At 40.4% G+C, this 27675-nt stretch overlaps 1 protein-coding gene across 2 annotated transcripts in view; it reads left to right on the top strand.

Moving 5' to 3' along the window:
• Positions 1–27675, top strand: part of nrg1 (neuregulin 1) — a 68965-nt gene that overhangs the window by 23341 nt on the left and 17949 nt on the right. For both annotated transcript variants that reach the window (XM_080046841.1, XM_080046842.1), the window contains exons 4-7: positions 6297–6355; positions 19423–19525; positions 20501–20654; positions 20756–20877. In XM_080046841.1, the coding sequence (XP_079902967.1) occupies positions 6297–6355; positions 19423–19525; positions 20501–20654; positions 20756–20877 (438 nt within the window). The remainder of the gene's footprint in view (positions 1–6296; positions 6356–19422; positions 19526–20500; positions 20655–20755; positions 20878–27675) is intronic.

Below are 27675 nucleotides of genomic sequence, written 5' to 3'. Positions count from 1 at the left end.
GCACAAATCACCCCATCCCCAGAATTTTGGATAATAAGCATGATGCAGCAGTTTAGGGCTGACATCGCGCTAACTATATAGACACAAAGTGTAGCATACTAAAGCACTAAAACATGTGTCAAATGTTTTCAAACGTGTCTATAATTGTTCAGACACAGTAATCAAAAAACCTTGATCATGGAAATTCCAATTTCTTCTATGGTTTTCTAGAAACAAGGGGTGGCACTACTTGCCCATCGGCACAACTTAGGCCACTCTCCCCTATATATAAAAAAATAAATAAAAAACAAACAAACTTCTGGACGTTCACCTGGACAACAGATTACGACAAATGTACTGTGTAGACTGTAATCATTATAACTGCTGTTGGGACACTGAAATTTCCCTTTCGGGATAAAGTATCTATATAAATTAGGGATGTCAAACTATTACATTTTTTAATCGGATTAATCACAAATAATTCTACCATTCGAAATATGCCCCAAAAAATTCAAATTTCTCTGTATATTGTTGCAGGAACGGAAAGATAAATGACAAAGCGGATATATAGGGGATATATATATATCCCCTATATATATATAACGGGGTAATCTGAGCCACTTTTTACATTTGCTCCCCTCTAAGGGAGCTAAAATGATTTATCACTCAAATTTACACATTTCCCATTAATTCAGGATGTTTCCTAGAAATGGGCATTAGCAGAATTTTTTCAAGACAAAGGGCAGTGAAAATATGATTGTTTTTAAAAAAGTTGTCATGTGGCTCACTTTACCCCAGCTGTGGGGTAAACTGATCCACTTACCTTTTCCACTCTGAAACTACCATAACAACACATATTGTAACAGTAAGAATCCTGAAAGCTAGCCACACATTCCAGAACTAATGTCGGACTAGTAAAAGAATGATGGGATTTGGTCAATTAAGCAAAGAAAATGTTCTAAACACTTGAAAGTAACTCTGAACAAAATCAAATACAACATATTATAATTCAAAAGGTTTTAATAAGATTCAAATGAAATATAGAACCAGTTAGATTAGAACACAGTCTGGGGGTCAGAACACAGGACCCTTAGAGCCATCTAGTGTCTTGGGGTCAAACCATAGGAAAATCAGAACCAGCGAGAACAGCCTGGGACTCAGAACACAGGAGAAGACCCAACTGGATTATAACATCAGCCTGTCATACTCTACAACTAGGCCTACTCTACATTCCAGCCCTGAAGGTTACAGGGAAAGATGAGAAGGTGCTCTTTCCGTGTGGTTGCCCAAGGTCGTCTTCCTGGTGTATTTCCTTGGCATGATGGCTTTTCTACAATGTGTATGACATTAAAATAAAACGTATGCTATGTAATATTACATTAAACTATGTTTAAGACTAAACTTAACTTGTGCCTCATGGTGGGGGAAAGCAGCATTTGGCTCACTTTCCCCCACCACCACAATTTGAGAAAAAACTACCTCTCTTAGCATTTCAGGCTAATCTTCAGTTATCAGCATCACATGGTTTCATATGTTGTTCATCAACACGTTTGATAGAAGTTTTTCTATGTGAATACATTTGCTTTGGCACAACAGTTGATTAAGTTGTCAGCAAGAACATTTACTTTTACATGCAAAATACCTATTTTGGTGAAAAAAACCTGCTTACCACAGCACCATGAGGTCCTCTCTATCAGGGCCATGGGGAAATGAGAGGGGCTTGAAAACATATATCTCACATGACCACAAATGTTTTCCGTTGCTTAGATACAGGGGGTGGCTCACATTACCCGATGCCTCAGATTCCCCCGTTCTCCCCTACACTTAAAATTTGTTTTTTTTTAATAAATTAAAATCAAACTAAAACATAGGCCTAACACACCATAGTTCAATTTGGCTGTCTCTTTTCTATGTCTTTGAGCAAATATAGGCTATAGAATGGCATTTATTTGGTGTTCTACACGGCCCAAGCCTTCATGGGGCAGACAATGTTTCTCCTCCTGTTTCTTCCAAAAGCAACTTTACGCCGCGAAACAGACGTGGCGTAAACCGTTCAAAACGTAGGCTAGCGTGCGGCTATGTTTGGCCGCGCACAGCTGATCCTGGGTCAGCCACAACGTTAGAGTGAGTGTAGTGCAGAGCTGGTGGGATGCACAGGGTGGGTCATTCTGCGCATGCATAAAAAAAAAGAGTGCAATAATTCCAGAAAGTAATCACCGTGCGTTAACGCGTTAATTTTGACAGTCCTAATATAAATCAATCCATCGATTCATGTATATTCAATTCATCTGGATTTTAGTTTGTCGATTGCATTATGTTTTAAAATCTCTAAAGTTGGCCCATTTTTGGTTCTTCTTGTATGCAAAGTCTAGGTCATAAAAACATAGCATAGACCTATTTGTTAAATATATAAAATAGACGAGTTAGGAACCTAGGAACTTTATATGAAGAAAAGTAGACAAATTCTTGTATTTCAAATATTTTAGCCAAAGAGTTGTTTTCAACTGCCATTTGTCAACCCAGCCCTAAGGATGATGGGTAATGTAGGATTCCGCTTTTGAAATCTACCAAAACAAACTTTATTTCTCAGAATCAATAGTCCAAATGTTAACCCATTTTATTGTTGAGTTATCAAGGCAACGTCAATGTTGTCTGTTAAAACTATGAAACGCTTTTCGTTTGTCTTTCTCTTCAATTTACTGGCGAGATGGCTTTTGGAAAAAAGATCGGAGTGAGTGCTCTGTCAACTGCGCTGTACGTGTGTGTTTGTGAGATCTTTGAGTTACGTGAGCAGGTGACGTCTTTGTGTCACAAAAGAAATCCATAGATCTTCGTGACAACTAACAGACTTCAGACAGATCATGTGAATTTACTGTATCAAGATTATGAAAATAATGTACAAAGTTCTCACTATAAATCTTATAAAAACATTGTCACACAACATCTATGCTCTTTTTAGCTCATAATTCCCACAAAAAAAGGCAATTTTTGGCGGCCATTAAAAGCTTTGAAGGGCTGCGGCTATAGGCTCGTCTCTGGTCACATGACACGGGCACAATGTCCACTATTTACTAAAGCACGTTGATATGTTACATTTTGCGCTGTGCAGACTTGTTGACATTGACTTGAAATATTGCCCCCTGCTGGTAGTCCTCCGCCAAACAGGTGTGTAATGTCCACGCCTTGGCAAGGCAAACGTGACACTGACACGCTTTGTCTCGTGAACCGGTGGTTCTATGACACGCTTTGGCGTGATACTGGTTTGAGATTTTTTGATATCTGGATTATTTTTGTTTAAAAAAAAATATATATATATATATATATATATATAGGCTATATATATATATGATTCCAGTGATTCTTGAGAACCGGGACAAAAGGCTGGGACAAAATGTAACTGCTGTTATCTTTAAAAATAAAAATATTTAAAATTGTAGATGTTATTAGGGATTAAGAATAGAATGTCTGGAGCATAATTATCCCCTTAAATTAAAATGTATTATTATTATGTCAAATTTATGACACTTGTTATCTTCTCATGACGTCAAAAACAGTGTGTCCACAGAGAAGGTTTCAATCTTTCATATGCAATAAAACCTATTATAAATTTACTTTAATGATTAAAAAGAGCTTTTTTCATCAAAGGCAACACTAAATAATCTCTCATATCAATATTTTTTTTTCTACAACACATTCATGTTTTATAAGGTTTCTAAGTGGGGGGACACTTTTTGTCACCACCGTCAGATATTTCATTAAAATGTAATAAAATCAGGCAATATGAGGGGCAGCTGTCTCCGTGAAGGACCTGTAGGCTGTATCTCGATTCAGGGGTTGCGGTCTACGAAGGCTGCATTTGAAGACCGATTGCGTCATAGCGGCGCGCAAAGGTTGTTCCATTTGCAAGGCTCCTTGCAAGGCTCCTCATATGCAGCCGTGAAATGCAGCCTTCATTTCACGGTTTTGAAGGCTGCATCAGATGTATCCTTCACAGCCCAACATATCCCATGATTCATTGCGTTTTTTTCAGAGATGGCATACAATAAAATAAAAAATAACAAAACAGCAACGTGTTGCTCCATCTTCTTAACTTTTATCTTCCTTTCTTTTTTTCTTGTACTTTTTTTTCTTTTCGTCTGGTAGGCAACTTCTTTTTCTTTTTTCCTCTGTTGACAAGGCTGTTTCCGTTGGCAGCTATCAGGGTTGCTAGGCAGCACAGGAGCGGCGAGTCCTCACGCAAGGTAACGGCTTGTTACGCAAACCGGAAATGCTAGTAAACGGAGACCTGCGGAGACCGTGCCGTTTAACAACGCTCGTTCGGCCTTCGAATCGGCCTTCATAGGCTATAGCCTTCATAGACCGCGAGACTGTAACGGGATACAGCCATTGTCACAAGCTATCTGTGCAGAGTACATTAGAGTCAGACAGGCTCTGATTAGTGTTGTAGTTTTAGAATATTTTACATTACAAATCTTGAAAGTCCTGCGTCACAACCATGATACGTCAACACCGACTTACAATTTCTGAAGAAGTTATATGAAATGTTTCGATAATTTTATTTTCCTGAAGTAGTTCATACTAGCACCTATCATCAACAGAAAAACCAAACTGCCACTAGAAAAACTCTATTTGTTCAGTTTAAGAAACATTAAATATGTCAACACCGTCAGATATCAAAAACATGTATATTCATATACATTTTGAAAATATTTTTTTGTGGCTCTATCAGTTTTGGTGAATATTTGTGATCACCATACATCTCATGGGTCTAGCATAAAATGAGGGAACATTTATTTGTGTTTTGGTGTCTGACGGAGTTGACACAAAATAAGGAATGGCAAGCTAAAAAGCCCATGTGAAAAAGGAGAAGCATGATAAAAAGTCCATTTTGATAAAAAGGACAAAAGCTGGGAGGTTGTGTCAAACCTTAGCTCAGTAGCTTAGTATATGTTGGATACATACATGTAATTTAATTTTCCTAAACATAGGGTTTGTATTTTTTCAACATTGCACCCTGTTTTGTCCCACTTCTCAAGAATCACTGATTCTTAAAATGTGTAGTTTAGATTATGAATATTATGAGTACCACATATTCTCCTTATTAATGGCTTAGGTTATTTAACCTGAAAGAGTCAAACAACCCTCTTTCTCTATGGTATCGGATTCTTCAAAATGTACGCCCAAGCAACAGGAATGCACTCACACAGCCCTCTGCATCAATGCAGGAGAAGATGTCAGTGTTTTGTGAGTGAACACTGTCTTATGTCCATGTGTACTCATGTCTAGTGTGTAACAGTCAGAGCTGTCCATTTATTTTATTTTCTACCCATCAAACAGGTGCTTGGCGGGATTCACTGGGCACCGATGTGAACAAGCTGTGCTTAAGAAAGTCTCAGACTCAAAACGTATGTGACACAACTGTATTCAATCCCACACGTCATTGCTGGTGTTTCACCCCTATCATGTTCAGAAATAGTGAATGAATCCATGTTTCCCTTATCTGCAGTGATACAAATCTGGCGATAAGCTTGGAATTGTTCCTGACTATCTATAACTCAATTGCTATGAGCTGAAGAGAACCCCACTTAATGGGTCTAAAGGCTTAAGCACACTCTCCTCTGCAGATTAGTGCACTGGAATGAGCATGAACCCATCTCATCACAACTCATCCATGCTGTTCAGAGCAATCTCCATCTCAGGTTGAAGTTGTGTGTCTTGTCTGGAGGTAAGACTGCTCATTCCATTCAACCTCAACCCCATCCCCTCAGCAACCAAAACATAGAACACTATTGAAATAGGTATTCCCTGCAACACACATTATGGCTCTTTATGGTCCAGGCATAATGAGGATTTTTAAGTCCAAATGTAAAACATATTACATTGGTTGCTGCAAAATCAGGATTAACATAAACAGAACTGGGAGTCATCAATGCTCACTCTGGTTGCCACACCATGCATCTGGTCCTATATTGCTTGTCTGGGCAATGAATCCCCTTATATAATACAAAAAAAGTTAGGTTTGTCCTGAGTGACTTATGTACACCAAAATGTCAGTAATCCAACCTAAAGAGCTTGAGGAGGACCAGTGCTAGACAGAACTGTATATCATATAATCCCTCTAAATACAAGATACTGTATCATTGTACCTACTGTATATATATTAAGGTCTGATTTGATTAATAATACTCTGGCTCACATTTGGCTAGACATATTGGTCTAGCTTGCCTTTAATGCCAACACCAGTAATGACTGTTGTGGGTTTTGCACAGCTCTTGCATAACTAATACATGCTTTTTCTTCTTTTGTTTCCTACTCAGGTGTCCAAATGAATTTACTGGTGATCGCTGCCAAAACTATGTAATGGCCAGCTTTTACAGTATGTCTTTTCCTTCTTCTATTTTTACTTAGATTGAAGCATGACCAATTTACAGTTATTGTGCTGCATGCTTGATATGTAATTTTTTTCCTTAGATCTGTGATTTATGCAACCCAAAACGTTTGCATGTTTGTTTGCCAGTTTTATTTTGTGTCGTAATGCTGCATAATGGTACTATACTATATAATTATAGATTTCTTAATGACTTATTATATAAGTACAAATTACATAAAATGAAATCAGCCACATGTCAGAATGAATATATATGTATATATGTATATGTATGTACATGTATGTGTATGTATGTATATGTATATATATATATATATATATATATATATATATGTATATGTATTTGTATATGTATATATGTATGTATATGTATATGTATTTGTATATGTATATATATATGTATTTGTATATGTATATATATGTATATATACACTCAACAAAAACATAAACGCAACACTTTTGCTCCCATTTTTCATGAGATGGACTTAAAGATCTAAAATTCATTCCAGATACACAATTGTACCATTTCTCTCAAACATTGTTCACAAATCTGTCTAAATATGTGATAGTGAGCACTTCTGCTTTGCTGAGATAATCCATCCCACCTCACAGGTGTGCCACATCAAGATGCTGATCTGACATCATGATTAGTGCACAGGTTTGCCTTAGACTGTCCACAATAAAAGGCCACTCTGAAATGTGCATTTTATTGCTTTATTGGGGGTCTGGGGACTCAGAACCAGTCAGTATCTGGTGTGACCACCATTTGCCTAAATGCAGTGCAACACATCTTCTTCGCATAGAGTTTATCAGATTGTCAATTGTGGCCTGTGGAATGTTGGTCCACTCCTCTTCAATGGCTGTGCGAAGTTGCTGGAGACGGCTTATGGTGGAGAAATGAACATTCAATGCACGAGCAACAGATCTGGTTGACATTCCTGCTGTCAGCATGCCAATTGCACGCTCCCTCAATGCTTGTGGCATCTGTGGCATTTTGCTGTGAGACAAAACTGCACATTTCAGAGTGGCCTTTTATTGTGGACAGTCTAAGGCACACCTGTGCACTAATCATGATGTCAGATCAGCATCTTGATGTGGCACACCTGTGAGGTGGGATGGATTATCTCAGCAAAGCAGAAGTGCTCACTATCACACATTTAGACAGATTTGTGAACAATGTTTGAGAGAAATGGTACAATTGTGTATCTGGAATGAATTTTAGATCTTTAAGTCCATCTCATGAAAAATGGGAGCAAAAACAAAAGTGTTGCGTTTATATTTTTGTTGAGTGTATATGGCCACTTTATTAGGTACACCTGTTCAATTGCTTATAAAGACAAAAAGCTAATCAGTCAATCACATGGCAGCAACTCAATGCATTTAGACATGGGCAAGACAACATGCTGAAGTTAAAACCGAGCATCAGAATGGGGAAGAAAGGAGATTCAAGCGACTTTTAACATGGCATGGTTGATTGTGCAAGGCAGGATGGATCCATGCTTTCATGTTGTTTACGCCAAATTCTGATCCTACCATCTGACTTTCGCAACTGAAATCGAGACTCATCAGTCCAGGCAAAACTTTTCCAATCTTTTATTGTCCAATTTTGGTGAGCCTGTACGAATTGTAGCCTCAGTTTCCTGTTCTTAGCTGACAGGAGTGGCACCCGGTGGGGTCTTCTGCTACTGTAGCCCAACTGCTTCAATGTGGGTCGTGTTTGCGTTCAGAGATGGTATTTTGCATACGCTGGTTGTAACGAGTGGTTATTTGAGTTACAGTTGCCTTTCTATCGCCTCGAACCATCCTCCACTGACCTCTGACTTCAACAAGGCATTTTCGCCTACACAAATACCGCTCACTGGATATTTTTTCTTTTCGGACCATTCTCTGTAAACCCTAGAGATGGCTGTGCGTGAAAATCCCAGTAGATTAGCAGTTTCTGAAATACTCAGACCAGCCCTTCTGGCACCATCAACATTGCCATGTTCAAAGTCACTTAAACCCCCTTTCCTCCCCATTCTGATGCTCGGTTTTAACTTCAATAAGTTGTCCTGACCACTGCTATATTCCAAAGAGGCTTACCGTGCCTTTGTGGGAGCACGGCTGGTCAAGTCCGATCATCAGCCCAGCTGTGCTGCACCACAGTGCTGCAGAGCTATTCCCTGTTGTTACCAACATTTTCAAATCCTCCCTCTGCCAACCAAACTCAAACTTTATTTGTAAAGCACTATTCAAAAACAGTGAAGGCAACACAATTTTTACAGAATAAAAACAAAAAGAACAATTCCACCCCATCCCCTACATTCCCCCAATTCACAAAAAAACAAAGCAACACAGAATTAAAATACACTTAAAATAGATAGGTTACTGTATAAATGATGAATGAGTAATTAAAACATATATTATATAACATAACATATATAATAATAATTAATAATAAATAGGCAGGATGCGCCAGTCTCAGGTGGAGTACAGAGGAGATGGCTCTGTGGAGTGGTTGGGGCGGTAAGCAAACTAGAACGGGTATGACAGAGAAAGGCAAGATAGTGGAAAGACACTAGGCCAGCCTGACCCATGGAAGAGTAGTAGTACCCAAGGCCATAAGTTTTACAATAATAACTATGTCAAATGTGAGAGAAAAGCGCTATATAAATAAAATGTATTATTAAATGTGAGAGAGTATAACAAAATGTCCCTATTGTTTTGTGTGTGCAGTGCTGTCCATGGTGCTAATACAACTGTCATGATGTTGCTTTTTTATGAGTGACTTTGTTTAGCACTAACTGACTCAGGCACCTGAAATTTTTATCTACTGTTACGGCCCTTTACTATAGGCTATGGCTCATTCATTGGCCAGCAACGAGAAAGGAAGAAGACCAAAAATGGAATTAAAGCTTCAACAATAATGCCAATTTATTAAATCAATCCAAAACTTAAACAACTGTCAAACAAAGCAAAAGTGGAGGAAGCCTGGAACAGCCGCAATTGGACCGTTGGATCCAGGACTTCCTCCTCCTAACCTAAAATTCCAAAACCCTCTAATAACAAAGCACAGAAAATCCTATATTTGATTTATTTATTTACATTTCTGTAAATATGCCAGATTTAGCCAGAAGGCTAGTTTACATCTGCAGTCCTTGGCCAGATGTAACAATAGGCTCCCTAAAAAGCAAATAACAGGAAGAGTTGAAAAAGAGGAACATATAAAAGTAACAGATAAAACATTAATTATAACCACATACAAGCATTAAAATACATAAAGCATGCAGGACAAACAAGAGTCAGCATCAGACAAATACAAAATTAAAAAATGTAGACTAGGACTTATAGCAACATCAGATGTGTTAGACATCGAGGCAGTAGCCCACAAAAGCAGACAGTACATGCACAACAAACAAACAAAAAGTCCTTCATCATGCAGCAAGATAATGAGCCAAAACACACTGCAAAAACAACAAAGGAGTTCATCAGGGTCAAGAAATGGAAGGTTTTAGACTGGCCAAGTCAATCTCCAGACTTAAACCTATAGAGCATGCATTTTACCTGCTACAGAGGAGACTGAAGAGAGTAAACAAACAACAACTGAATGAGGCTGTGGTGAAAGCCTGGAAAAGCGTCACAAAAGAAGAATGCAAAAGTTTTGTGATGTCAATGGGTCACAGGCTTGATGCTGTTATTGCAAGCGAAGGATTTGTCACAAAATATTAAGTCTTATTCACTTTCATTTATTTTAAGTCTATCGGTTCCAATACTTTTGCTCACCTAAAGATGTGGTGTTCCTTTACAAATAATGCTTTCTTCTCAGTTGTGTATCAGATCCAGATGTGAATAACTGGAAATGAAAGCTCAAATGTTGATCTATTGTCTCCTATTCATATTTTGGTGTCAAACCCAAATGTTTCCAGTCTACAGCAAAAATAAGGGAATTGGCCTCACTGTTCCAATACTTTTGCAGGGCACTGTAAATGGTAAATGGTAAATGGACTTGACTTATATAGCGCTTTTCTAGCCGATTTTCTCAGCCCCAAAGCGCTTTACATATCTTACCACATTCACCCATTCATACACACACTCATACACCGATGGCTGTACATCATGGCTGCATGGGTGGACTTGGAGTTTCTTATAAGTTTGAAATTGGCAAGATTGAATTTTATCCGTTTACAGACTGTTCTTACATTTGCCCTGAAATTAAAGTTGGAGTCTAGAATAATGCCAATTTATTAATTTTTTTTAACAATTTCAAATTTTTCTCCTAACACAAGAACATCTGGGTTTTCACTAGAGTCATTTGTTTTGGAGAAGAACATACCAACAGGCTTAGACACATTTAGTTGGAGACAGCACTGATTGAGCCATGCTGTAATTTTCACCATAGCATTTGTGAGTTTGGCAGCAATTTCGGTTTTTGTCAATCCATGCACACACAGCACAGTATCATCAGCATACATTTGAATGTGGGCCTCTGGACACACAGACGGCAAGTCATTGATATACAAACAAAATAAAAGTGGACCCAGTATGGATCCCTGCGGGACACCATTGGACAAGGAGAGGGTGTCAGATTGCTGGTTATTTATTCGAACAGTTTGAGTTTGGTTAAAAAGGTATGATTCAACCCATTGACGTGTCTCAGCAGAAACATTTAAAGTGGATAACTTGGATAGAAGAACCCTGTGATTCACAATGTCAAATGCTTTACGGAGATCAAGAAAAGACAGCACTGACATGCCACGCTTATCCAACAGTGATTTAATTTTCTCAATGAAGAAACAATTAGCCATCTCGGTTGAGTGGTTGGATCTGAAGCCAAATTGCATTGGATGGAGGGGGAATGAGCTGTTGTTCAGGTGTTGTATGATTTGCTCAGCTACACACTTCTCTGCTACTTCAGACATTATAGGGAGGATGCTGATCGGCCTATAGTTACAGGCGGAATGATGATCACCAGATTTGAAAATTGGCGTGACAATTGCAGATTTCCAAATACCTGGAAACTGCCCTTGTGACAGATTAACAATTTTTGGGATTGGCTAATGATGAACCGATATCTTTAAGCATGGTTGAGTCCATACCAAATAAATCTTTTGCTTTTGAGGGTTTGATAGATCTAATAATACCTGGGATATTTATTTCTGAGTCAGTGTTAATACTGAAACTACAGAATCAACAAAGTGTCGATTAAGAGCTACTGCTATTTCAGCTGGGTCCTTAGTCAGCTTTCCATTCAAGTTAAGTTCAATTGACCTTCCTGCATTATGATGTCTCATGAGTCCATATTATTTTCGGATTACCCTGTGCCTCACTAATTATAGCAATAATGAAATCAGCCCTAGCTTTCCTCAGACCTGTTATCACTTTATTTCTTAACATGGCAAAGTAATATTTGTCATGATACAATGTTGTTCTAATGGCCATTTTTAATGCAAGATCACGTTCTTTCATTAGTTTCAAAACTTCTGCATTTATCCAGGGAAGACTGTTCTCTCTATTTCTACACCTATGGGAACATTCTGCAATAATACTATAAATTGAATATGAATCACCAGTCAGGTAGTCAGTAATCCAGGACACAAGGGGGGCATCCACCACCATGACGATCAATGTGGTAATCTTGAAAGGAAGGAAGCTGCCTTTAGATACATCACCATATACGGCATCGCTGTTTCAGAGATTTTGAAGATGGATGGCAGCGAGGCAGCACCTGCATGACCATACGCCCTGTCTGCTGCTGTCTTTCAAAACCCAGTCGCTAGTGTCCACCATTTGGACTGCCGCTACTGCAATATAAAGCAAAAAACAACAGAAAAAGCACTCAGAGCGGATGTGACATAGGCTAATGTGTAGTTTTGCTCACAGAGTCTGCTGATGCAAAAAGCCCTGTCTCCTGAGCCGCCAGCTGATATTGAGTTCAGTAGTGTGATAGAAAAGAGAGATCCTTCCTTGAAGTTGTGAAAGCTAAACTTAAAGAAACTGTTTATTGACACGAGCTGGCTTGTCAAGCACAGATCCTCCTCATGTGAAGTCTGCAGGTGTCTGTGTCAAATATTTGGCTCTCGAACTGCGCGACAGCTGTCCAATTTCAAATTTCCAGGCACTAAGGTGCTGGGAAATGTAGTCACTAACATAACACTCATAAACATAGCTACAGCATGTCAACAATCAGCTCTAGTAAACAAAAGAATACAAACAGGGAAGGACCCTAAACATGCCCATAACTGTCCGACTAATGACACATCTGATTTGATCTTGTGATGAGCTGAAGTTTCAGGAAGCAGGGTTGACAAACTCTGAGATGAGCAACTCTGGGTTATCGATTTCAGAACAGCGGATCAGCGTTGGGTCAATCAACTCTGAGCGTGTTCACTCTGGGTTGAGCGCGTGCGTAAAAGCCATCGTCATTTCATTTGTACAGAAGGTCTGGAACTGCTCTATTTGGCAAACGTTCACTCACTTGGAGGCGGGTGTCTGTTGAAGTTTAAAACTATTGGATCTGCCCAGTGCCACTCTGGATCAGCCAACCAATCGCATTACGTTTGGTCGTGACGTATGTCATGAGCCGGCTTCTGAGGGTGCATTCCAGTTGTACTGGGAACTCGGAAATGTCCGACTTCACTACATATTGTAGTCTATGGATCTACCGGTACCTGGCAACGGTAACTTGCTAGAGCCTAATGTTTAGTTATTTGGATGAGAAGGTTGTAGGCGTCCATACTTTCCCGAGCAGATGCACTGGAACACAAACAGGACGGAACTCGGAACTACCAAGTCGGACTTTTCCGAGTTCCGAGTATAAAGGAACGCAGCATTTAACTGAAACTGGAGCGCGACTTCGACGTCATCGTTCTCAGCCGCTCGCTCTGTTCGCTGATTGGACGGCCGGAAATTTTCCTGAGCTCAAACCATGGACATATAAAGAAATGGACACCGTATTGAAACATGGCGCCCATTCATTCCTATGAAAGCTGCTCATAGGCGCAGAGAAGCAACAAGGAAGTATAATCCGGAAATTCCATGCGGCCCAAAGCATTACGTAGCATGGACGTAGCGGCATTATGGACCTATCAAGAAAGAGGGCGGCAAGCGTAGCGGACTGGAGGCGGGTGTCTCGTTCTGTAGCATCTAGCCTGGCGAAAACAAACTGAAAGCCGTTAAAAGCCGTTGGGCTAATAAAACGCTTGAGGTGGCGTTTTGAAATGAGAAAACTTACATTTTAATAGTATATGGTCTAAAGATAAGTATGAGCCTATGATTGATATCCAGAAAAAATGTGCAGAGACACAATCTTGTTCGCTGCTTGTACTGTGTGGACAGGGACATCTGCCTACGGGCCGTATGAAAATAAGCTCCACCCCTTACCATGCAATACCAATGGGTTGGCCACATGTCCATAATGGCTGCTCGGAGAAGGCAGCATCCTGGGGGCCTGGCTCAAACACATGAATTCACCACAGCCCCAGACTGACTACTGAAGGGAAAATTAAATTTGGGCGGAAGTAAGTAGGCGGGCGGAGCCAGGCTATCACGGGGTGTGCTATTATTCAGTTTTTTGATTTTCCACAAGGGGGCGCTGTTATGAAGTCCCAACTGAAAAAACTTTGAGAGGCTACGCCCCGCACACCGTAAGTCCAATTGACTTGACATTTCTCACACATGTGAACGTTAGGGTGCTCTACAAAAAAGCCTCTGGGACCATGTAAGTCCGCCTGGAAATAACAAGGTTTTAACCACAACTTCCTTAAATTTCACTGTATTGACCAAATTTCTCACGAGACCTCGGGGGACTATGACGCACGTTTCCGGAAAATATTAGTAGGATAGCTTGAAAAACATGACATTGACCAAAACGTTTACGCAGGGGTGGGCTTTTCAGCAAATTGGCCATAACTCATTGACCATAGGTCCTATCATCATAAAACTTGCTGGATATGTGCAGAAGACATGTGGTAGCATGTTCCTCAAAGCTCGTCGAGATTAACCCATAGGGGGTGCCACAAATGCAAAAACAATAATTCAAAAATGTGATGTTTGACAGGCCACGCCCCTCGCCCCCTGACTCTGATTGACTTGAAATTTCTTACACATGTACAGCTCATGGTGCTCTACAATAAAGCCTTTTGGACCATAGGGGTCAGCCATGATTATTCTTTTTTTTCTTCCGTAATTTGCATGACCTGAAATACAGTCAAGTGCTATCTACTTTATGGATTTTCAATCTATCATCACCAAATTGTGTAAACAGCATTAGGGGACCAACTACACGTGTATAAAGTTTTAGCGAGATAGCTCAAAAAACATGGCCGCCGTTGACCAAAACGTCTTCACAAGAGGGGCCATTTTTCTGCAAATTTACTACGATTGCAACGTTCAATTGGCCACAACTTGGGACTCCAGTTTGGAAAGCTCGCAGCGGCGGTTCGTAGAAGCGTTTGAGCCGGGCCGACGGGTGGGGCGCCGCCGATGTGGGGCTGGCGGTCGGCGATTTAAAATCTCAGCGGGATTTTCTAGTTATATTTGATATTCCTGTCTGATTAACTTTTTTTTTTTCATAATTGATTGCTCAGACTACCTGGTTTCATTTAGAAGTTGTTTGATTTGATGATAGATCGGTGAAAAGTCTTACTGTTAGTAAAAATGTGCACTGACATTTTCAGTCCTGGGTTCCTACAATCTTCAATTGTAGCTGACTGCAAATAAGCCCGCCACCACACATACTAAGTGATCATTTAGAGGGATTATTTGTGTATGACTCTAGTCTATACTTTGTATTCTTAGGGAGAATGGTACACATTTAATGCAAAATTGCATTGATTCTAAATTTCTAGTCCCTGGAACTCTAGTGGAGGGATGGACCACCATTCTACCAAAAGATAGTCCCTTATTTGGTGGTGGAGAGCTCTGTCCAACAAATTGGTCCAAAATCTCCCATAGGTGTGGGTTGGGTTGAGATCTGGTGAATGCGAAGCGATAGCTCATCAGACAATTCAGTGACCCCTCATGCCCTGTGGATGGGGGCACTGTTGTCTTGGAAAAGGCCACTTCTATCAGGACCATCATCTGTGTAAACTAGGGCTGTCAAGCGATTAAAAAAAGTAATCTAATTAATTACAGGCTCTGTGATTAATTAATCTAAATTAATCGCATACTTATATGACACTTGTATGCCTGTTTATAAACAACTGTATAGGCTACTGTTTGTTTCTCTCTCTCTCTCTCCGTCTCTCGTAACTTCTGTCTCCTCCCCTCAGCCAGGTTTCTATATGAAATAAATTTAGGAACTACTAGCGCCGGAAAAAAACACAAAAAAACAAGCAGGCTAAATGGCGACTGTCTATCTCCCACAACAGACAGCGCTGCACTGCCACACAGATGCGCATAGCCTATGCCGACTCATTCAACATCGTCCAACTCATAGCCAAAAATATTAACACACACACACACACAGGAGGAAAAAAGACAGGCATATGCTAGGAAGAGTGAGAGGGGGCGGGTGTCCGTTTGCTGGAGACGATCGCAGCTAGCATACAAAATTGAGACACGGAGGAATATTGAGAGATACTGTTTTAAACCTACATTGTTAATTAGGCACCCACTAAATCAATGCACAGACACTGCGGAGAATAACATAAGACATATTCTTACCTTCATGCTTATTTGCCCGGAGCAGCCCATAACACATCCATAGAGCCCTTGGCCCCTTTCCCCTGCTTCTTTCTTTACTCTTTAATCCCGTGCGGGCCGTGTCTGCAACCTACAAGTGCAGCTCCGCTATCGTCTCACCTCTTTTGCACCGGGTCAAAGGGCAATATAGAAGTGTGATTAATCTGCATACATTTTTTTAATCGCGTACATTTTTCTGTGATTAATTAATCGAAATTAACGCGTTAATTGACAGCCCTAGTGTAAACATAAAAAAAACAAGATTCAATCATTGAAATAATCTGTTTATCAAAGTTTAACTGGGAATCAAAAATTAGATTTCCAGAAACCAAGTTGAAGTTAGTAACCTGGTCGCCTGATGTTTTTTTAGTGATGAAAAAGACGATACATAAGTTGGGTTTTGTTGAGATCTAGTGACTGCTAGGCCATAGATCATCAGACAATTTTACGACCCCTCATGCCCTGTTGATGGGGGCACTGCTGTCCTGGAAAAGGCCACTTCAAAAGGTTTTATCATAGGAGAAAGGTGATCACTCAGAACAACTTTGGATTGATTTTCATTGACCCTTTCATCTAAGGGTAAATGGACTGCACTTATAAAGCTCAGCTACCATGCAGGGTGCCAGTTAACCATCAGGAGCAATAAAGGGTTCAGTGTCTTTCTAAGGGACACTTGGACATGGTAGCATAATGCCCCCCAAAGCACAACAGGGCTAACAGATCCCATGACTATAGCTGTAGGCCTGTACCTTTGTAATGTGGGCTTTATGCACTGCAGCCATAATAAATCTCTCTATGTAACTGGAGATGCACTGTTCTTGCTGACATAGTCTGATCATGTCCTGCATGGACATCATCAGTCACCTGAGGAATATATGCCCTTATTTTTTCCCCACATTACGCAGTAATGCACCAGCTTCACACTCATCAAATATGCGCTTTTGACCACGAATTCCAACCCTATTTGCTGATGTTTTTCCAATGGATCTGAATGCAGATGTCACTTTAATGAATAATAATAATAATGGATTGGATTTACAGTCATATGAAAAAGTTTGGGAACCCCTCTCAGCCGGCATTATAATTGACTCTGCTTTCACAAAAAAAATATAAAAGTGGTATGTTTTTAATTTACCAGGAACAGCTAAGTACTGGGATGTTTTCCAAACAAAGATTTTTTGAAAAGCAGTATTTGGTTGTATGAAATAAAATAAAATGTGAAAAACTGGCTGTGCAAAAATATAGGAACCCTTGTGGTTTTGTTGATTTTAATGCCTGTAACAGCATGTAAAACTGATGACTTTAAACACAAAGTTGGTTGGATTATGTTGTTAAGCGTTGAACCTCATAGAAATGTCTGTTTAATCATGAGAAAATGTATTTTAGGTGCCTAAATGCAAGTTGCACTTCTCTTTAACTCTCTGCTGAAGTGAGACAGAATGGGATCATCAAAACAGCTCCCAAAAGATCTGAAAAACAAAGATTGTTCATTGTCATGGTTTAGGGGAAGGCTACAAGAAGCTTTCCCAAATGTTTCAATTGTCAATTTCGACTGTAGGGAACGTTGTCAGGAAATGGAAGGACACAGGCATAGTGGCAGTTAAACCCAGGCATGGCAGACCAAGAAAAAAACAGGAGCGGCATAGATGGAGGATTGTGAGAATGGTTGCACACAACCCACAGATCACCTCCAAAGACCTGCAAGAACATCTGGCTGCAGATTGTGTATCTGTACATCGTTCAACAATTCAGCGCAATTTGCACCAAAACATCTGCTTTTTATAAAGACCAAATAACTTAATTTTTGTCTCATCAGTCCAAAGCATTTTCTTCCAATATGAAGCTGGCTTGTCTAAATGAGCTTTTGCATACTCCATGCAACTGTATCTGTGGCGTGGGCGCAGAAAGGGCTTCCTTCTCATCACCCGGCCATACAGATGTTTTGGTGCAAATTGCACTGAATTGTAGAACCATGTACAGATACACCATCTGCAGCCAGATGTTCTTGCAGGTCTTTGGAGGTGATCTTTGGGTTGTGTGCAACCATTCTCACAATCCGCCGCATATGCCGCTCTTGTACTTTTCTTGGTCTGCTAGACCTGGGTTTAACTGCAACTGTGCCTGTGTCCTTCCATTCCCTGACAACGTTCCTTACAGTAGAAATTGACAATTGAAACCTTTGGGAAAGCTTCTTGTAGCCTTCCCCTAAACCATGACAATGAATAATCTTTGTTTTTAAGATCTTTTGGGAGCTGTTTTGATGATCGCATTCGGTCTCACTTCTGCAGAGAGTCAAAGAGAAGTCGAACTTGCATTTAGGCACCTAAAATACCTTTTATCATGATTAAACAGACCTTTATATGAGGTTCAAGGCTTAACAACATAATCCAACCAATTTTGTGTTTAAAGTCCTCAGTTTTACATGCTGTTACATGCATTAAAATCAGCAAGACCACAAGGGTTCCCATATTTTTGCACAGCCAGTTTTTCACATTTTATTCAATTTCATAAAACTAAATACTGCTTTTCAAAAAATCTTTGTTTGGAAAACATCCCAGTACTTAGCTGTTCCTGGTAAATGAAAGACATACCACTTTTATCTTTTTTGTGTGAAAGCAGAGTCAATTATAATGCCGGCTGAGAGGGGTTCCCAAACTTTTTCATATGACTGTATATAGTGCTTTTCAAGGCACTTAAAGCGCTTTACAGTGATCCAGGTTCCATTCATTCACACACAGTCATACTGGTGGTGGTAAACTACGATAGTAGCCACAGCTGCCCTGGGGCAGACTGACGGAAGCGTGACTGCCATTCAGAACCTACGGCCCCTCCGACCACCACCTCAAACATACAGCAGCCATACACATTCACTGTTCTTAGCATTGTTTTACATGCCACTCAGCATGATTGGTTGTTAATTGCTCGATTGTACCGTAGAGTGCATCTGTGTGGAAGTATTTGCATTGTTTATGTTCCTCCACTCATTTGTTCAGGGTTTTCCTTTAATTTGTCACCTCTATGGACAAAGTGAGTATTGTTTACATCATAGTAATGTAAAAATACTATATCAAGATGCATTATGGGATGGAAAGGATCCGGTGATTTTGGACGTTGACCCATACCAAGGACTTAAAGCCTGGATATTTCAAGCTTATAATTATGAAATTAAAAGTATTTCATTAATTCATGTTTTTAAAACGTGCCTTGTAACCACATTAATAGTATTGTATAAATAAAATCACCTCTAATAACTGCAATAAATTCAAAAAGCCCTATAGAATGCTCTTTCTTATGGCTTCGACTTAAAGTTAGAATAGTCTTTATGTATGAGTATGTGTCTGTATGTGTCTGTTGTAAACCAGATTTTTTTAAGAATGGACTTTCCTCTTTTTCAGAAGCTGAGGAGCTGTATCAGAAACGTATTTTAACAATAACAGGAATCTGCATTGCACTCCTAGTCGTTGGAATCATGTGTGTGGTTGCCTACTGCAAAACAAAGTAATTAATTTCACTTTTTTATGTTTATTATTTATAACTTATCCTGATTTTATTATGCACCCAATAGTGCCCCAAACTCCCAAAATTTCACACAACACAGTTCAGTGTTGTGTTTAACAAAATACCAACAGTAAATTAGTAAAGTAACTATTTTATAAAGCACTGTTCAACAACTGGGTTAAGTCAAACTTCTAAATTAAATATTAAGTTCAGCATCATACGTCGTCTGCTCCACAACCTCCATGGCCTAATAGTGCTGTTACAACAATTCTTAAACTTTGATTAAGAGATCCATTTTTTGGAATCACTCGAGAGGCCTTAAAGGAAGCAGGTGTAATTGTTCCTGAGATTTTTGTCATCAACATTAATAAAAGATCTTACTATAGTCTAGACAAGTGTAGCTACTGGGAGGATTCTGAGGGCCGTAAATTGGTCATCTGTGTAATCACAAACAAACAAGATTCAATAATTTAGATAATCTATTTATCAAACTTTAACTGGGAATCAACAATTTGATTTTCTAGAAACCAAGTTGAAGTTATTAACCTGGTGGCCTGATGGAGCTGTATAGTGATTTAAAAAAAAATTTAAGGCAGTGAGAAGTCCATATGTTGTATTGAGAAGTATTCATAGATACATAAAGTTAAACATCACCAGCATTGATGCATTGATCAGACATATCGATATACAACAAATGTGCTATGAGAACCTTCGGGATTTTGTGGTGCTATTGGATGCTATAACAATATGTTTTGTATGTTTATTTTCTTCTGACCTCAATTCCTATTAAATGTTCATTACAATTACTACAGCATACTACTGTATATATATATACTGTATATATATATATACAACATAATAGATGAAAAATGGATAAATGTGTTAATTTTGGTACATTTGGAACGGTCCCCTCAGATAAGCTGCCTAGTTATGTTCTGGGATACTTCACAATCTAGTTTGCTTCTTCACAAACAGGAAGCAGAGGAGGAAGCTCCATGATCGCCTGAGGCAGAGCTTGAGGAATAAGAGGAAGAACAAAGCCAATAATGCTATTGGCCCTAACCTGGCAAGCTCCACCAGAGAACGTCAGATTTCTAATTTGCCTCTTCAAGATTTGCAGCTTACTAATGTATGCTATTACTCAGTGGTTCCAAATAAAAGGCCTCCAAACCTGTTGAATCCATACACTCACATTAATAGACAATCTGTTTCCTTATCCTCTTTTTATAGCAATGTAATGGGACAACTATACAACATGCAGCTGTGAAGGACACGGAACCAACCTTCTCCACCACCAAATATGACTCATCTGTGCATAAACCCACCACATTAACCCACATCTCAAGCCAAAGGTATGAAATAACTTATAGTATATTTTTTCAGTTTGGTCAATTTTATTTTGCTCTTATGTTAGTAGTTGGCCTCAAGAATTTAATTTAAGAATCATGTCAATCCATCTAGGGGAATAAAATTGTGTGAGTGATGTAGGGGTAACATGTTTCACTTGGAGAGGGAACTTTAATCAAGAGTTAAAGGTCCCATATTATACACCTTTCTGTCAATTTGATATGGTCTAAGCAGTCCCCAAAGCTTTTATTTTTTTAGCTGTTTTTAACGTTCAGATCATTTATTATAGCATGCCTCTGTACCCTGATTTTCAGCACATCTCAATTCAAATTCAATTCAAAGTTTTATTTGTCACATGATTGCAAAAATAACATTTTACATACAGTGAAATTAAAAAGGGTTATCACTCTGTCATTTGTTGTGCAAATTACTGTAACCTGAATAAATAATAGGCAATAGTAATTAGTAATTTAAAAACATCCCATATAGGTTATGCTATAAAAACAGTAAGTAAGTAAGTAAGTAAAAATATATATATATAAAAATGTATAAATATAAAAGTGCCTAGAAAGTGGTGCAGAAAGTGCAAGAGTGCCAGCTATAGTCCATCGGAGTTAAGCAGTCTAACTGCCTGCAGAAAGAAGCTCCTCCTCAGTCTCTCAGTGCGAGCTTTGAGGCAGCGTAGGCGTCTGCCTGACGGCAGCAGGGTGAAGAGGCCAGCATCCGGGTGAGAGGCGTCTTGTCTGATTTTACTGGCTCTTGCCCTCACCCTCTTGCTGTATGTACATACCAAGGTGGGGAGGGGTGACCTGATGGTTCGCTCTGCTGAGCGCACCACCCTCTGCAGGGCAGCCTGGTCGCGTGCAGCTTCCATACCAGGCTGATATGCAACCTGTGAGGATGCTCTCCACAGCCGCAGAGTAGAAGGTCTTCAGGATGGAGGGGGAGACCTTGAACTTCCTCAGCCGCCGAAGGAAGTACAGCCGCTGCCTTGACTTGGAGACCAAGTGTTGTGTGTGGAGAGACCAAGAGAGGTCCTGAGTGAGGTGAACCCTCAGGTACATGAAACTGGGGACCCTCTCCACAGGCTCTCCCCTGATGATAAGTGGGGTGAGCCCACTGCCCTGCTTCTTCCTGAAATCCACCACCATTTCCTTGGTTTTTTTGATATTTAGGGCCAGGTTGTTGGTCTGACACCACAGTGCCAGGTCTGCCACTTGGTCCAGGTAGCCCTGCTCGTTGTTTCCCTTGATAAGACCCAGCACCACGGTGTCATCGGCGAACTTGATGATGGAGGTTGAGCTGCTGGAGGCTATGCAGTCATGTGTGTAAATGTTGTAGAGCAGTGGACTCAGAACGCACCCCTGGGGGGTACCCGTGTTGAGGATCAGGGGTCCTGACACTACACCTCCTCCGACTCTGACCACCTGGGGGCGGTCAGTGAGGAAGCTGAGCACCCAGTTACACATTTGGGTGTTGATTCCCAGCGACCTCATCTTCTGGATCAGGCGAGAGGGAACTATGGTATTGAATGCCGAGCTGTAATCTATAAACAGCATTCTCACATAATTCCCTCTCCCCTCATCAAGGTGGGTCAGAGAGGTGTGTAAAAGATTGCAGATGGCATCATCCCTCTCAGAATGAGCTATTTTGGGATGTGTCTCTTTAAAAGAATGAGTTGCTTCTCCCCCCCCCCCCCCTCCCCTGTCAGGAAGCAACCCCGCCCTCTGGTCGTGATCCCCATCCCCGCAGTCAATGCAGTGCTTGTTGTTTACTTAATGAGAAAAAATGACATGTCTAGTAACGCAGAAGCTCAGCCATACTTTGAACAGTTTGACATAAACGACCCTTGTCTTCATGAAAGACAATCTTCATACCGATGCACTGACAGCCACAAGCTAATCGAAATGACATGTTTACAATCAAAATGCAACTAAAGATGGATGCTATTGCAAAGCTACTCTTGAGCTAAAGGCTACAAATCACAGTCAGACAATTTAAAACCATTGAAAACAGTAGCTTCACCGTTTGATTTCTACCCATTAGACTGCAATGGGTAGGCAGCGTTAGTGGATCATGAGCAAAAGGCTTCTGTGTTGGTTTATGCAACACTCAGCATGCCTTGCTTAACTATGGGCATCTTGAAAAACAATATGGCGGTCGTTGGAAACATTTTCCAGAAGAGTTGGGGGCCGTGGACCGATAATAAATAGTGGTGGGTTTATCATAGACTATTGCACAGTGGAAGTTCCTGGTTGTTAATGTGGGGGGAGGTGGCTTCTCTCGCTATGACGACATAGCAAGAGAAATTATGAACGGAGTATATTGGGGAGGTTTTCAGAAAGGGGGAGGGTGAGAGGGTGAGAAAAGGAGAGATTTTTGTTGTTGTTGATACTTCGGCAGTCTCTAGACACACCGTGAACCCATATTCATGTTAAAAAACATTGGAAAAAGTACATTTTGCATAATATGGGACCTTTAATAACTGATACCCTGAGGTGCTCTTGGTTAAATGTGAGGAACTGAAAAACAAATACCTGCCATCTACATGGAGGAGAAATAAACATCTGTGGAATGTGGTTATATTTTAAAATAGTATTACATTACCATCTTAACCTGATTTGAAATGGATGTGTTAATTTCAATCATTATATAAACTGTATATATATATATACTGTATAGTATATATATATATATATATTAGTTGTCTACTTGATTGCAGGGTCCGTGGTTTGATCCCCAGCCCTGCCACATGTCCAAGTGTCCCTGGGCAAGACACTGAACCCTAAGTTGCTCCCGATAAATAGTTTACACCCTGTGTGCTGCTGTCCGTGTATGGATGGAAACGGACTGTGTGAACAGGTCTCCTTTGTAAATGAGACCCCCGTCTCTAGAGATTACTTGTATAAATTAAGATTAATGTTTTTTTAAATAGCAAAATACAGCTCAAATAAAAAAAAAACAGCATAAGATTGCATTGACTGTGTGTGTGCTGTGTACACATAAGTGTGATGTAGTTGTATTAAGGAAGCAGAGATGGGCAGTAATCACACACGGCCCACCTAGTGCTTTTTTCGTGTGGAAAACTCTGGCGGTGTGCCGCTGTATGAACTATGATCAACACTGCTTACCCCTGCGGGCTGTAGAACAGAAGAATGGTTTTGCAGGGCCAAGCTCAGGAGAATTTGATCATCTCCTACGGCTTTACACCCAGGAGACGCCACCGATCTTTGGGTTTGGCTGACACACTGCTTGTATCGGATGTGGAAATAACCTCGTTCTCGAGCCATTCCTGAGCACAATCGCAATGTTGACCGATCATGGAAGTATAAGTCACCACCCCCCTATTGATTCTCTATATGTGATCTTTAAAACACACTTCATTGTTCTTAAATTAACATGTTCAAAACAAAGATTCCTCCTGCCATCTGTTTCACTACTTCTCCTTTCAGCTGCCCACCCTCCTTCTGCTAATAAAGCGCTTGAGGTGGCGTTTAAAAGACATATACTTTTCATTTTAGTACATGGTCTAAAGAAAATTGATATCCAGAAAAAAAAATCTGATGCAGACTTCTAAATCAAATCAAATCAGTTTTATTTGTATAGCCCAATATCACAAATAGACATTTGCCTCAGTGGGCTTTACATTCCATACAGTATGACACCCTGCCCTTAGCTTAGCTGAGAAAAAACTCAGGGAGAGTTGACAGAGTAAGGTATCCCGCTCCCAGGACGGACATCCTGCAATAGATGTCATGAGTAGAGAAAATCACAAAGGGGTCGAATCATTGACTAGATGTTTAGATGGTAGTACTTAAGTAAAATATGAATAGTGAACAGTGTGGATGCAGGAGGACTTCAGATGCTGCCAGAGGGGAGACCTGATCAACACCGTCTCATCTCCACCAGGGAAAACAGGAAGAGGACAGACAGACAACCAATTAGCGAAGCAAAATGAACAAAAAATGTACAGGCATGCAAGTACAAAGAGTACTATCCTGCTGGACGGTGAATCAATTCTGATGTGAGGCAGTATAGCAGCAGGGGAGCGTCCGTTCCTAGGAAGGCCGATTCCGCACAGGACTCCGAGTCAGTCGAGGAGCATGGAGAGTGCTCGGTAGACAGAGGGAGAGGACCCCCAAGGCACCGCTTGGCCAATCGTGGAAGATAGACATTGAATCATATAATGTTAGGGAAATGCATGATAGATATTCTAGCAGAAAGTTGCACAAGCTCTAATTAAAGGTTAGGTCGAAGAGATAAGTCTTAAGTTTAGACCTGAACACCTCGATAGACTCAGATTTTCTGATCTGTATTGGGAGTGTGTTCAATAACGAAGGAGCTCGATAGGAGAAGGCCCTGCTGCCGGCAGTCTTCTTAACTCTGGGGACAGACAGGAGCTCTGCATTCATAGACCGTAGTGCCCATGACGGGGCATAGTGTGTAACCAGGTCAGACATACAGTATATGAAGGTGCAAGCCCATTTAATGCCTTATAGGTCAGTAGCAGCACCTTAAAGTCAGATCTGACATGGACAGGGAGCCAGTGGAGCGGGGCTAGAATGGGGGTGATGTGGTCATACTTTCTAGTTATAGTCAAAAGCCTCGCTGCAGCATTTTGTACCTTTTGTAAGCTTCGAGTACTTGTCCTGGGCAACCCAGACAGTCAGACGTTACAGTTGTCCAGCCTAGAAGATACGAAGGCGTGTACTAATATTTCTGCATCAGCCATGGACAGACTGGATCATATTTTTGATATGTTCCGTAAGTGAAAAAACGCAATTTTGGGTATTTCTTTGGAGTCGAACTTAACACCAACAATTCTTGACGTTAAGCTTTGAGAGATAACGCAATTGTCGGAATGAATTGTCAGTTGCTCAAGCTGATTTCCAACGTGTTCTTCCGAGCTGGTATTGGAGTCAATGGTGATATCTGCTTCTTGGCCAACAACCTGCCAAAACTGCAATACCAGGCTTGGCAGTTGTGACAACAACAAAACTAACCTAAAATTAAAAGAGTCGATAAAACCATTTGGTGCTGGAACCCAACCATAACGATCTGTTGTGACATCCAGATGACATCCAGATGACATCCAGTCTATTTATCCCTCCCTATGAGCCTCTTATCCATAAGATATATATCAGTGTTTCCCCCAGGAAAGGTCTTAGTCAAGGTGGTCACTGGACAGGGGGACAGGGGGCGCGGAAAATTTGGGGGGTATTTTGCTCAAAGACGCCAATGTGCACTAAAGAAATAGACAACTGTTTATTTGAATACAAAAATACAACAGACAGGTACAAATTTGGTGCAAACATGAAGACAGTACAAAATACAATTAAAATTAAACTTCTACTGTTTTGGTGCAATATTATGCAGACACAATAAATACAAATAATGGACCATACACTTAACATGTATCTCCCAATTACATAAAAATGAAGCAGTATTGAAAATTCTGAAAATAAATCTTGTTGGCCTACACTAGCATGCTGTTTTACAAATAACTCAATAGTTGAAACAAATACAATGTGTTTTCCCCTTAAAATGACTAAATGCATTTCAAAGACAGTAACAGTGTGGCACTTCTATAAACTTACTGAAACTTGCCTGGGCCATCACTCTCATGCATTCATCAGGCTTGCTGTGCTGTCTAAGCTGATAGATACATAGGTTGTGTTGCCACGGTGATGTGGAGTCTTAAACTGTTCTAGCTTTACACAGCACTTCTTTCTGTTCACAGCTAAATATCCCCATAAAACAGCGCTGAGTTTATTTTCGCCACTAGTTCAATGTGGGCTTGCTTCTGCTCGTTGACTCTCCCGCGTACATGCCGTAGTCACGCGCGGCACGGTCGTGCGCGCAGAGCCGCTGACACACACTAGTACATTAATTGTGCAGCACTAAAAATAAAAAATAATAATGTATAGGGGAGACCGGGGTAAGTAGGCACACTTTTTACTCTAGTGAGAATTGCTCATCACCTAAACATCTTTCAATAGTCATTCCTACATTAAATTGAAGCTTAAGGTGTTGGCTTGAAATGTGAACCCCTCACTTTTTCTAACTTATTGTAATAAAGAAGACATTTACCATCAAAGACACTCTAACACATTGTGACAACCGACCCCATCAAGGGGTCGGTTGTCACACACTATGCGGTTGTTTGTCACAATGTCATCTTTATGGGAAAAATCTTAAAAAGAAGGCAAGAAAGCAGAACTACATTTGAAAGTTTAATTTCATTGTCAAGTTGAAAAATAGGCCTACATAACTTTATGCATCTTGTAGAGCGGGTCGGCCAAAGTCATTGGGCAAGACACTTCACCCGAATTGCCTATTGTGAATGTGTATGACTGCTGTATGTTTGTGTGGTCAGAGGGGCCCTAGCCGCTGAATGGCAGCCACACTTCCGCCACCGGCATGACTGTGTGTGAATGAATGGAACCTGGAACCCTGTAAAGCGCTTTGAGTGCCTAGAAAAGCGCTATATAAATTCAATCCATTGTTATTATTTGTATTATTATTAAAGCCGCCTCGCAGCTTTCTTGCGGAGAAAGCTGCAAGGCCAAATATGGTCAAGGTGTACAGGGCTACTTTCCTTAGACCTGGGAAAGCTGTCTCAGAGACCATCATCATCATCATCATCTTCAACCGCTTATCCGAAATCGGGTCGCGGGGGCAGCAGCTTGAGCAGGGAGCCCCAAACTTCTCTTTCCCGGGCCAATCTCACGCTCCATTGTTCCCTCACTCGCAAACAAGACCCCGAGGTACTTGAACTCCTTCACTTGGGGTAAGGACTCATT

This window comes from Ammodytes marinus (assembly GCF_949987685.1).
Source record: "Ammodytes marinus genome assembly, chromosome: 18".
NCBI lineage: Eukaryota > Metazoa > Chordata > Actinopteri > Uranoscopiformes > Ammodytidae > Ammodytes > Ammodytes marinus.
The sequence above is the reverse complement of the archived record's forward strand: the minus strand, read 5'-3'. Positions and strand labels throughout refer to the sequence as shown.